Genomic DNA, 13,162 nt, shown 5'->3' on the forward strand with positions numbered 1-13,162 from the left:
GTCCTGCATACTGCTGTCAGGGAGCTGGGTATGACATTTGAGGCTGGCATAGAGGCTGGCAAAAAATATTTTTAAAGTTGTTTTTGAGTGTGGGAGGGGGTTAGTGACCACTGGGGGAGTAAGGGAGGGGGGTCATTCCCGATTCCATCCGGTGGTCACCTGGTCAGTTTGGGCACCTTTTTGAGGCTTGGTTGCAAGAAAAAATGGACCAAGTAAAGTCGGCCAAGCGCTCGTCAGGGACGCTCTTCTTTTTTCCATTACTGGCCGAGGACACCTATGTGTTAAGCACGGCCCAGTCCCGCCTTCGCTATGCTTCCGACATGCCCTGGGAACTTTGGTCGTCTCCGCAACGGAAAGCAGTTGAGGACGCCCAAAATCGGCTTTCGATTATGCCAATGTGGGCGACCCTGGGAGAAGGACGCCCACCTTCCGATTTGTGTAGAAAGATGGGCGCCCTTCTCTTTCAAAATTAAGCCTGATAGGGGCTCATTTTCAAAAGAGAAAATGTTTAAAATGACTCATAAAGCACTATTTGGACGGATTTCTCCTGAAAACGTCCTAATCGGTATTTTTGAAATGTGTTTTCCAAACGTCTATCTATGCATTCTGTCTCCAATGCATCAAAATTACAAGGGGGAGTGTTGTGGGTATTGCAGAGGTGGGCTTAGGGGGTGCCTAACACTTGGACGTTTTACAACCATAATGGAACAAAACGAAAACATCCAGGGCAAAAATCTAAATGGTTTGGACCAGATCTGTTTTGGGAATGAATAAGCCACAAAAGGGTGCCTTAAATGACTACTGAAATGACCCCCCCCCCCCCAATACTCACCCACTGGTCACTGACCCCCCACCCCCCAAAAATGTGGAAAAAATATTACTCACCAGCATTTTTGACAGTCTCAGATGTTATAGCCAGGTCCATCAGAGCACCATGCAGGTGCCTGGAGTAGTCTAGTGGTGGGTGTAGCTCACTACAGACAGGTGGAACCAGGTCCATACCTCCTCCTACCTGTTACACTTGTGGTGGAAACTGTGAGCCCTCAAAAACTCACCAGAAACCCACTGTACCCTCATATAGGTGTCCCCTTTATCCATAAAGGCTATTATAGTGGTATACAGTTGGGGGCAGTGGGTTTTTGGTGGGTTTTGGAGGACTCAGCAGACAAGATACGAGAGCAATGGTAAGATGTGTACCTGGGAGCATTTATATGAAGTGCGCAGAAGTGCCCCTTAGGGTGCTCCATTGCAGTGACGATCCTAGGTCGGCTGCCAACCGGGGCAGATCGCCAATGCGCACCCCCCCTGGGTGCAGCACGACCCCCCCCCCCCCCCCCCGGCGCATCCACCCTCTTCCCCCCCCCCCCCCCCCCCCCCCGGGTGCATTTTTGACTGCTGGGAGCAGCCGTGCGGCTCTCAGCTCCGCTGGCACCCTGCTCCCTCTGCCCCTGAACAGGAAGTAACCTGGTCCGGGGCAGAGGGAGCAGGGAACCAGCGGAGCCGACAGGCACACGGCTGCTCTCTGCACTCCCCCAGCAGTGAGCACCCAGGGCAGACCGCCCCCACCGCTCCGCCCTTGGTACGCTGCTGCTCCATTGCTCTCCTGGGATGTTTGCGAGTTACACACAGTGTTATAGAATCCCTGCAGATTTTGGCATCTGAATCTAAGTGCATTATATGGAATCCGGGGTCAGCTGTTCCCAATGAACGTCTGATGCTTCCATGTCGCCCTTTCACTATTATCACTATGTTTGAAGTAGTAGTTATTTATTTGAGATTTCATTATAGTATTATATCTCTGCCTTTGAAAAGCAAATTAAGGGCCCTGTTTACCAGAGACGCACTAGTGTTTTTAGCGCACGCTAATCATGTACATGCCTATAATATTCCTATGGGCATCTACACAGTTAGCGCATGCTAATTTTTAGCTTGTGATAAAAACGCTAGTGCACCTTATTAAACAGGACCCTAGGAGCCAACATGCGCCAAAATGGAGTTATCACCTGGCTACCACGTGACTCTTGTGGTAATTCCATTTTTGGCGCATGTCCAAAATAATGATTTTTGGCGCATGTCCAAAATAAAGATTTTTGGACGCGCGTATTGGGCGTGTGCTAAGTGGCATTTGACGCGCATAGGTCCTTACCGCCCGGTTACCGCGTGAGACTTTAGCACTAGGTCCATAGCTGGTGGTAAGGTCTCAGACCAAAATGGATGCGCGGCAATTTTCATTTTGCCACATGTCCATTTTCGGCAAAAATTTTAAAAAGTTTTTTTTTACAGGTGCGCTGAAAATGATTCTGCGCGTGCCCAAAACATGCATCTACACTACCGCAGGCCATTTTTCAGTGGGCCTTTGTAAAAGGGCCCCTAAATCTGCCACAGTAACTGTAGTATTAGTTATCAATCACTAGAGAATGGGTGGAGTAGAAATGGAAATACTGTCCTCTGGTGCATGAAGAGTAGCAGTATTTTGAGAGAGAATTAATACAATTTATTTATTTGCTGCATTTGTATCCTACATTTTCCCACCTATTTGCAGGCTCAATGTGGCTTACATTGTTCCGTCATGGCTATCGCCAATCCAGAGTTAAAGATACAAGTGGTGATACATAAAGAACGTGAATAACATAGAGGGGCATAATCGAACAAAAATGTCTATCTCCATGGGCGTTTATCTCCAAGAACGGGTCCGTGAAGGGGCGGATCGAACCGTATTTTCGAAAAAAATAGACGTCCATGTTTTATTCGACAATTTGTGAGCTGGGCGTTTTTGTTTTTCAGCGATAATGGAAAATGAAAGTGCCCAGCTCAAAAACGAATAAATCCAAGGCATTTGTTCGTGGGAGGGGCCAGGATTCGTAGTGCACTGGTCCCCCTCACATGCCAGCACACCAACTGGGCACCCTAGGGGGCACGTTTACAAAAACAAAAAAAAAGGTAAAAGAGCTCCCAGGTGCATAGCACCCTTCCCTTGTGTGTTGAGCCCCCCAAATCCCCCTCAAAACCCACTGCCCACAAGTCTACACCATTATTATAGCCCTAAGGGGTGAAGGGGGCACCTACATGTGGGTACAGTGGGTTTGGGGGGGTTGGACGACTAATAAGCATTAAGCAGCACAATTGTAACAGGTAGGGGGGGATGGGCCTGGGTCCACCTGCCTGAAGTCCACTGCACCCCCTAACAACTGCTCCAGGGACCTGCATTCTGCTGCCAGGGAGGTGGGTATTTTTTTGAGGGTGAAAATAAAAAGTTGTGAAACATTATTTTTTGTGGTGGGAGGGGGTTAGTGACCACTGGGGGAGTCAGGGGAGGTCATCCCCGATTCCCTCTGGTGGTAATCTGGTCATTTAGGGCACTTTTTGGGGCCTTATTCGTGAAAAAACAGGGTCCAGGAAAAGTGCCCTAAATTCTAGCTACAAACACATACTTTTTTTCCATTATTGGCAAAAGGCGCCCATCTCTGTTCGGGTGATAACCATGCCCCAGTCCCGCCTTCACCACGCCTCCGACACGCCCCCGTCAACTTTGTACGCTTCCGCAATGAAGTGCAGTTGAAAACGTCCAAGTTCGGCTTTCGATTATACCGTGTTATTCGTTTTTGTGAGATAAACGTCCATCTCCCGATTTAGGTCGGAACTTGGGCGTTTTTCTCGTTCGATTATAAGCAGGATAGTAACATTAATCAAACAAGTATGAAGAGATCACAATTCGGGACCAGAGATAAAGTGGTATTGCATTAGGGTTTATATGATGGATCGTTACGGTATGCTTTGATGAAGAGGAAGGTCTTCAGTGATTTCCGAAAGTTGGTTAAGTCAGGAATTTTTTTCACACCAAATGGTAGTGCATTCCATAGCTGCATGCTTATGTATGAAAAGTTGGATGCATGTGTCAATTTGTATTTTAGTCCTTTGCAGCTGGGGAAATGGAGATTCAGGAATGTGCATGTTGATCTTTTGGTGTTCCTGGGTGGTAAGTCTATTTGGTGCTTCTACTACCGTGGTTTCAGAAGTGGTCATTTTTGGCTTCTTGGCATATTCCACCCTTGTGTGTTTTTGTTCACAATCTCCTTATGCTCATTCCTCAATCTCTTCCTCTCCATCCTTCCTACTCCTTACCCCTCCCAATCTCTTCTCCTTTTGCTCATCCTATCTTTGTTTACCTCTCCGTGCTCAATTTACATATCCTCAAAACCCCGCTGCTACTACTACTATGTTTTACTCAGTGGCGTTCCTGGGGGGGCTGGCACCCGGGGCGGATCGCCGATGCGCCCTGCCCCCCCGGGTGCAGCACCCTCCCCCCCCAATGCAGCACGGACCCCCCCCCCCCAGCGAAAGGGCACCCCCGGGAAGGAACCCCCCCCCCCCCCCCGCCGGGTGCAAGCCGCTGGGGGGGTACCGCGCGCGCCTGTCCTCCGTTGTTCCATGCTTCTTCTCTGCCCCGGAACAGGAAGTAACCTGTTCCGGGGCAGAGAAGAAGTATGGAACAACGGAGGACAGGCGCGCGCGGCACCCCCCTAGCGGCGTGCACCCGGGGTGGACCGCACCCACCGCCCCCCCTAGGAACGCCACTGGTTTTACTACAACTTGTAGCATTCTCCTTCAAGACTTTGTAATTCTATTTACTATGTAAGCCGCATTGAACCTGCTATGTGTGGGAAAGCGCGGGGCACAAATGTAATTAATAATACTAATAATAAATAGTTAATTTGAGGTTGTTGTATTTTTTTAAAGTTTCCTGTGTGCATTACACATTATATCACTGTTAGTCGCAAAGGGGTCAATTATCAAAATTATTCAGTGATTTGCCATATTTTAAGTAGCCAATTTTTCAGCAGAAAATTCACTCAATTTAGGTCTGCAATTCATTGGCCTCAGTTTAGGCATCTACCTTTGGAGCCCTGAGCTCAAAATCAGTGCCAAGCAACTAAATTGTTTTCTCTGCTCAATCACTGTTCCCATATCCACCTACCTTTTATGGTTTTTTTACAATTTTTATGTATGAATTTTAAACACTATATACAAGATATAACATTTGCTCGAACATCTAGAATGTAGCTAGGGGCTAAACAAATCAAGAAATTAAAAAAATGAGAACAAAGCCCCACTCCTCAAAAAAGGGGGAAAAAAAACTTTGCATGCTCAGAAACCTCCAGAGGGCAGTGTTATCATTCCTTGTTTTTTGGAATAAAAGAACAATAGCACTGTCCACTAGGTGATAAAGTTTTGTTTAAGTCAATCCCTGAAGAAGCCCCGTTTAAGGGTGAAACATATGGCTGGTGTCAGATTTTTCTGAAGATTTCAACTATTTACCTGCAATCATTAAATGCCATTCTTTTCCGATTTTCTTTTAATATTGTGGGATATAAATGTAACAAATAAATAAATGTCTAACTAATTAATAAGATGTAATGTAATATTGTTTACTGTATACTGAACAGTTCCACTTTAAGTTATTACTAATTAATGTTAGCTAATCGGTAAAGCAGGTTATAAATGCCAAATTTAAATTAAATTCCAGCCTCAGCTGCTTCAAGTCCCAGCCTACAGGCATGTGGTCAATCATCTGCTTCCAAAGTAACAATCAAGTTTAATTAACAAAGACATTCTTATTTATCCACAATTTAATACTGAATGCTTAACCTAAGCAATAAAATCTATATAAATAATTCTCACCTCAAACATTCTGAAGCTCACTCTGTGGCAGGGAAACACTGGAGCCCTGCACTTAGGCTGTCACCACTCACCACTCACTGTCACTCAGGCACCACTCACTCTCACTGATAGACCCGCCCTCAGCCACACCCCTTCCGCACATAATTCGCTACCTCAACGTTCTAATGAAGCTGCAACTTCCGTTTTGTGAGGCGGCATAGATCGAAATTTATCCCCATTACTGTTTGCCCCGCCCTCGCGTCAAATGTGATGACATCGAGGGCGGAACAATAACACGTTTGGTGCGAGGGCGGGGCAAACATCGATCTACTACGTGATGACGAACGGAGGGAGTGTGAGGCAGGCAGGCTGTAGGTCACACGCAGCGAGGGAGCCAGCCAGCCACTCTGTACGTCGCAGGGCGAGGCGACCATGACCACCCTCAAGCACGGAGGGTAAGTCCACCAACAAGGGGAGGGGGATGATAAACAAAGCGCCTTGCTAGCGCCCGTTTCATTGGCCTCAGAAATGGGCCTTTCTTACTAGTATTCAATAAAGATCGATTACGTATTTTGCTCCTGAAGAGCCAGCGCTGCAACAGCTGTGTTCCCAGCCTTGCCAGATGGTGTGATGTTGATTGATACATTTTTGAGTGACTTTCTTAACTAACCTGGAAGTAGGTCTGATTGACCAAAATGCCATTAATTTACAGTATGGACGTCGGGTGTATTAAGTTGCCTTTAATAAAAGGGCCCCTTATATCTTTAAGGACTATTTTTCATTACTGCATATATGAATATCTTAGGTACACCGAAAAAAGTACTTATCCGTATGAGCTTATCACCAAAAAGATGCCCATTAATTCCACCTTCATAAACAAGGAATGTGTGTAAAATCCTATTTAAAAAAAAACAAAACTCCAATTTACAGTTTATTTTTATTTGCTTTATTGCTTAACAAACTTTCATCAGATCACAGTGGGCCTTCAGTGTAGGGATAAATGTCGTTCTTTATTGTGTAAAAGACTCCGACACGGGCCGTGTTTCGGCGCACAAGTGCCTGCCTCAGGGGTCAGACCGATCCCTCAAAATCTAGACAGATGAAGATATTCAAGCAATGCAAATATATTACAAACAGCAGCTCCTGGACTTCGAGTATCAGCACAGACTGCTGACCAGCTACTCCTCTAGAATAAACGAGGCCCAAGCCAATTGTGCTGTGGAAATACAATAAGATGAAAACGGTATTGCAACTTTGATTTTAGGCTCTGCGTTGAATTCTATCCAGTCAAGAAATCACTTAGAGGGCCCTTTTACTAAAGCTTAGTGCACACTAAATACAAAGAAAACCACTTTATATCTATGAGTTTCTAAGCAGTAGTGTGTGCTAAACTTTAGTAAAAAGTGCCCCTTAGTGAAGCATAGGGAAGGAAGCCATATATGGTAAAATTATTCAGCTCCATTGGTGCTCCGGGTACTTGAACAATATCAACAATAACAATGCACATTCATTTTAGCAACACCCCATTATGCCTATGATCCACCCATTTCCATGCCCCCTTTTTCAGATTGCATACAAACCTTAGTTGCAGATCCCATACCCAAATTTACGCACATAAATGGTAATTATTGACACTAATTGGCTCGTCATTCAATTAATTTGCGTGTGTAAATCAGGCATGTGCCTAAAACTGTGTATGCAATTTTGGGCGACCTTTATAGAATTAAGGGGATTGTTTGCCAAATCATCTAGTATTTTCTTTTGGAACCATTCTATCCACAGGGATTCTGTGCTGTCTGGAATTCACTAAAATTTCTCACACACTTAAGGACCCTGAAAGACTCTCCCTAACCCCTACCAGGAAAGGACCCAGAAACATGGACTTTTTTTTAAAGTCCCAGAGAGCCTTTGTGTGTCTATCCAGTGAACTGAACAGAGGTTACAATCAGATCTGACTTCTCACATCCCCTCTTCAATCTTTGCCCTCCATTCAGCTACCAAAGGTCCAAGGTCAAAGTGGTGATGTGAGAAATGAATCTGTTATTGGGAGTGTACAAGAGCCACCTCAGAAACACGGGGAGCTGCTATCTAGGCAGAAGGTTCTATAAGTTGACATCTGTTCTTCTCACAGTCATTACGCTGCTAGAACGTTGATGATCTTGAATCCCTTGACACCTTTAAGCTTATCACAGTTGAAGTTGAGCAACAGCATCTGGGCTCCAGCCCTGTAAGGGGTGATTTGAAGTGGGATTTTGATGCGTTCTTTCGACTTCACAGCACTCACGCTAGAACAAAGGAGAAGGATAAACATTAGTGCATTTAATACATTTATTCCTGAGGCTGCTGTGAATGATAAAAGGGGAAACGCAAGACCAGAACTGAACTAACACTAATCAACTCATGGCTACAAGTCTGAGGGCAGCATTGCCTAAGGAAGTGGCAAACGGTCACAACCACGATGCACTGGGTGATCTTGGAGTGCATTTCGTTTCCTTTGCTATAAATTCTAGGGATGCACATTCCTTTGAAAGGACATGAAAAATGTTTCTAATCCAAAACAGCAGGGAAAACAACCCCAGTATTGTTAACTTAATAATCAAGTTTTTGCTGGTGTCATTTAATAGCTGTCAGGCATGAACCAGCCGTGAAACAGTGCCCCTTGGGTTAGAAGGCACATGTCTTCTGGGAAGAGTTTCCTGGGAAGCTGGCTTTTAGTCAGTCCATTTCTAGTAATTTTAGCCCCTGCTTCCTGATTGGACCAGCAGGGGCCAGCCCAGAGAAGGCTTGAGTACTTCTTCCTCCCCTCTGGGCTTGCTTCCTTCTGATTCATTGCTCTTATCTTGATTATTTTGGGTTTGTTTGTTTGTTTTTGCCCAGCACTGCAATTTGGTTCTTGGTGTGGGTGTGTGTTTACTTACTTCCTTATACCTCAGGATTCCAGTAATACTTGTTTGCCCTTTGTGTTGGAAGCACTTTTTAGAGTTATGGCAACATTAAAACTTATTGTGGTGAGCATTCCCCCTTTCTACCTTAGCAAATGGCTGTCTTCAGAGAGTCACCAGCAGCTTGTACAAATCCTTCCTTCTGCCGCGCTCCTCCAAGGTGTAAACATGAAGTTGTACCAGAGCTGGGAGGGTGCATGGCAGAGAGCAGGTTTCCAGGTCAGCCGGCAGTAGCGGCAGGAATTCCTAGATTCTGCCAGTGACCCTTTGAAGACAGCCGCTTATTAAGGGAGAAAGGGACATGCAAAACAGAGGTGCCCCGGCAGCGTAGCTTGTTTCTCAATGTCAGCGCTGTCAAGGGTGCACCGCTAGTGGGTGGGCCCAGGCCCACCTATGGCTACGCTCCTGCTTCCCACGCCCTAGCTAGGGACTGTATGACAGAATAAACCAGCCCACGTAAAAATACTGCTAGATTGATTCAGTCACCTACGCAGAAAAGTTGATAGAAAGACTCGGATAAATGAGTTCCTACGACAGCATAAGCAGCGTGGTATTTGTAGTCCCTCATTCTACTTATTGAAATCAGTGCTGAAGATCCCATAATACATCTGGATGAGGTTGTCAGAAATCCAAGACTGGCCTAAAGTCTCTCTCTCCCAGAACTGGGTAACTTGGAAGTTCTGTTTCAAGCATTTCTTGATTAGCTTTCGAAGGTTGCCCTTCTTCCTCAGATCGGAAATAAGATTTATTTCCGATCTGAGGAAGAAGGGCAACCTTCGAAAGCTAATCAAGAAATGTATTAAGTTATGCCCAATAAAAAAGGTATCATCTTATTTTCTTTTCAATGTTTTATTTTGTTTGATTTCTTTTGATAACCTTAAGAGTGGACTAACACGGCTACCACACTCCTCTGTTTCAAGCAGGAAAGAAATGGAGGTGTTCAAGTTGCTTAGGGTTTGCTTTTTCTCTTCCTTTTTCCTCTGCACAGCCAGCAGTTCCAGCCTAACTGGTAATTAGTCTAAATGCAGTGTGCATATGAAAGTTTCCCTGTCTAGTCTTAAACTCTGTGGGGAAACCCTTCCTGGAATTTGTGCCTTGTGAAACTACTGACTCCTGCTCTAGAGACTTACTCCAAAACCTTCCTCAAGTCACTTCACTGGCTCCCTATCTGTTTCTGCATACAGTTCAAACTCCTCTTATTGACCTACAAGTGCATTCACTCTGCAGCTCCTCAGTACCTGTCCACTCTCATCTCTCCCTACACTCTTCCTCAGGAACGCCGTTCACAGGGTAAATCTCTCTTATCTGCAACCTTCTTCTCCACTGCTAACTCCAGAATCAGTTCCTTTTATCTTGCTGCACCATAAGCCTGGAATACACTTCCTGAGCTGGTACGTCAAGCTCCATCTCTGGCTGTCTTCAAATCTAAGCTAAAAGCCCACCTTTTTGATGCTGCTTTTAACTCCTAACCATTACTCACTTATTCAGTACCCTTACTTTATCATCCCCACCTTAGTAATTCCCTTATCTTATTTGTCCTGCTTGTCTGTCCTAATTAGATTATAAGCTCTGTCGAGCAGGCACTGTCTCGTTATGTTCAAGTGTACAGCGCTGCGTATGTCTAGTAGCGCTATAGAAATGATAAGAAGTAGTAGTAGTCTTTGGGATTCCGGAATCTTGCTATTATTTGGGTTCCGGAATCTTGCTACCCTTTGTCCTTATCCCTTATTTGTCCTGTTTGTCTATCCTAATTAGATTATAAGCTCTGTCGAGCAGGGACTGTCTCTTCATGTTCAAGTGTACAGCGCTGCGTACATCTAGTAACGCTATAGAAATGATAAGTAGTAGTAGTAGAAAGCCAACTGAAGCAGAATGAAAGGGGACTAAATTAGGAAGCAATGAAAGAAGAATCTCTTGTGCATGTATTAAAACTGTACCTCCACTACTCCCCTCACACAGCCCCAGAGTCAATTTTTATAAGGATCTGCTTATGCAAATAAGTATCTTATAAAACTGCCCCATAGAGATGGAAGCCTGGTGTGAATGAATATTTTTTGTGCCAGAGAATTAGCAGACTGAGGGTCCCTTTTAGTAAAACGCATGTCAGTTTTGAGTTATCACCCGGCTACTGTGTGGCCCTTGATGTAATTTCATTTTCGACATGCGTCCGCTATGCGTGTAGAAGATTACTGCACAGTTACCGTGTGAGACTTTACCGCTAAGTCAATGGCTGGCGGGAAGGTCTCAGACCCAAAATGGACGCACGCCAATTTTTATTTTGCTGCGTATCCATTTTCAGCAAAAATTTTAAAAAAGGCCTTTTTTTACAGGCGTGTTGAAAAATGGATCTGCGTGCGCCCAAAACATGCATCTACATTAGTGCAGCCCATTATTTGGCACACCTTAGTAAAAGGGCCCCGTAGAGAAACTGGGTCCAAATAACGAATTTCATTGATGCCCACATCCAGTTTCACTTTACAAAACCAAGCCTAGGGGCCCTTTTACTAAGCCACGTAGGCGCCTACACACACCCACGTGCACCAGATTGGAGTTACTGCCCGATTACAGCGTGGCCCTTGCGGTGATTTCAATTTTGGCGTGCGTCCGCTAGGCACGCCTGAAAAATATCTTTTATTTTCTGGCGAGCGGAAGCTACGCGCGTCAAGTGGCATTTGACACGCATAGACCATTACCACCCGGTTACTGCGTGAGACCTTACCGCTAGGTCAATGGCTTGCAGTAAGGTCTCAGACCCAAAATGGATGCGCGGCAATTTTCATTTTGCCGCACGTCCATTTTCGGCAAAAAATAAAAAGGCATTTTTTTGTAGGTGCGCTAAGAAATAATTCTGTGTGCGTCCAAAACACGCATCTACACTACCGCAGGCCATTTTTCAGCACACCTTAATAAAAGGACCCCTAATCTGAATAACGCCAAGACATGTCACAACAGCTTAACTACTTAAGCTTTTCAAGACAGCAGTAGCAGCGTATTCAAGGGGGTCAAGCCAAATCATAGGCTGCCCTGACATACAAAAATTAACAAAGATTTTTATTTTATTATTTATTTAGATTTTGCTCCCACCTTTTCAGTAATAGCTCAAGGTGAGTTACATTCAGGTACACTGGTTATTTCCCTGTCACTGGAGGCTTATACCAAATTAGAATCCAAGCAGGGAACACAATATTCAGATACAATCAGGAAGCCATGTAAATCGGAAATATTTATCTAACAAATAAGTTTTCAAAGCTTTTCAGAAATTCAAATATGTATCTGTGTTCTGAGTTTGGACTGGAATCAAATTCCATAATTTAGTAGCAAAATAATTAAAAGAACTATCACGAAAATGCTTAAAACGATTCTTATTAACAGCTGGGAAACCAAAATGTAAAAGATAATTTGATCGGGTTGACGAGCGATTAGATGAGCAAGTCAAAGAGACATGACCCAAAAGGACAACAAGAACCACAAATGATTTAAATGTCAAACAAACCACCTTAAAAATCTATTTGGGCCCTTACAGGAAGCCAATGTAAAGGAGGAGTAGCATGATCAAACTTACGTTTTCTTGATCTGGTCTTTAATGAGGCCACTTCCTTCTGCCACTAGGGAGCAATTATTCACAACTGAAGAAAGATTGTTTTGAAATGTAATGTCCACGTTAAGTGGCTTTTTCATCACTGCCCGTTCCACAACCTGGAAGCAGAAAAATTCTCACTCATTCTCATTCTGAAGAACCAACAGCATGAACACAACATTACAAGATAAAGAGCAGATTCAGACACTTTTAAGGTAGTCAGACTTATCTACCGCGTGAACCGATACTCTCATATCACCCCTCTCCTCAAGTCGCTTCACTAGCTCCCAATCCACTACCGTATACAGTTCAAGCTTCTCCTATTGACCTTCAAGTGCACTCAATCTGCTGCCCCCCATTACCTCTCTACCCTCCTCTCCCCGTATGTTCCCACCCGTAACCTCCGCTCTCAGGACAAATCACTCCTATCTGTACCCTTCTCCACCACCGCTAACTCCAGACTCCGCCCCTTCTGCCTCGCAGCACCTTATGCCTGGAACAGACTTCCTGAGCCCATACGCCATGCGCCCTCCCTGCCCATCTTCAAGTCCTTACTCAAGGCCCATCTCTTCTCCCTTGCTTTTGGCGCCTAACCACCTTCCCCATTCCTGTTACCTACACTGACTACGTAGTCTGTTACCGTTAGATTGTAAGCTCTCTTGAGCAGGGACTGTCCCTCCCCGTGTTTAAACTTGTACAGCGCTGCGTAACCCTGGCAGCGCTATAGAAATGCTAAGTAGTAGTAGTAGTAAGATTGGTTTAGGTGGGAGAATCTGAGCAGACCGTGTGGCCAGGTTTCATTACCTGCTGTCATCTAGGAAATAATTCTATAAACAGGCGCCATGATAAATATTTATAGATGTAGAGTATGCATATACATTTTCGTATTGTATATTTTGGGTAGGGTTGATTTATATCTTGTTGTTTATTTTTACATTTTTTTTATATTATTTGTTTTATATATGATGTATATGGTTATATTTCT

The 13,162-nt window shown here is 44.6% G+C and overlaps 1 protein-coding gene across 3 annotated transcripts in view; it reads right to left on the reverse strand.

Moving 5' to 3' along the window:
• Window positions 1-6,614: 6,614 nt before the first annotated feature.
• LOC115475394 (protein-glutamine gamma-glutamyltransferase E-like) overlaps window positions 6,615-13,162 on the reverse strand; it is a 49,394-nt gene continuing 42,846 nt past the window's right edge. For 2 of the 3 annotated variants that reach the window (XM_030211068.1, XM_030211066.1), the window contains exons 12-13: window positions 12,163-12,296; window positions 7,099-7,943 (exon numbers count right to left, since the gene is read on the reverse strand). In XM_030211068.1, the coding sequence (XP_030066928.1) occupies window positions 7,793-7,943; window positions 12,163-12,296 (285 nt within the window). In that variant the 3' untranslated portion in view covers window positions 7,099-7,792. Of the gene's footprint in view, window positions 6,875-7,098; window positions 7,944-12,162; window positions 12,297-13,162 lie in introns of those variants that run through there. The other variant, XM_030211067.1, reaches the window with a different exon arrangement.

This window comes from Microcaecilia unicolor, chromosome 8 (genome assembly GCF_901765095.1).
Source record: "Microcaecilia unicolor chromosome 8, aMicUni1.1, whole genome shotgun sequence".
Classification (NCBI taxonomy): domain Eukaryota; kingdom Metazoa; phylum Chordata; class Amphibia; order Gymnophiona; family Siphonopidae; genus Microcaecilia; species Microcaecilia unicolor.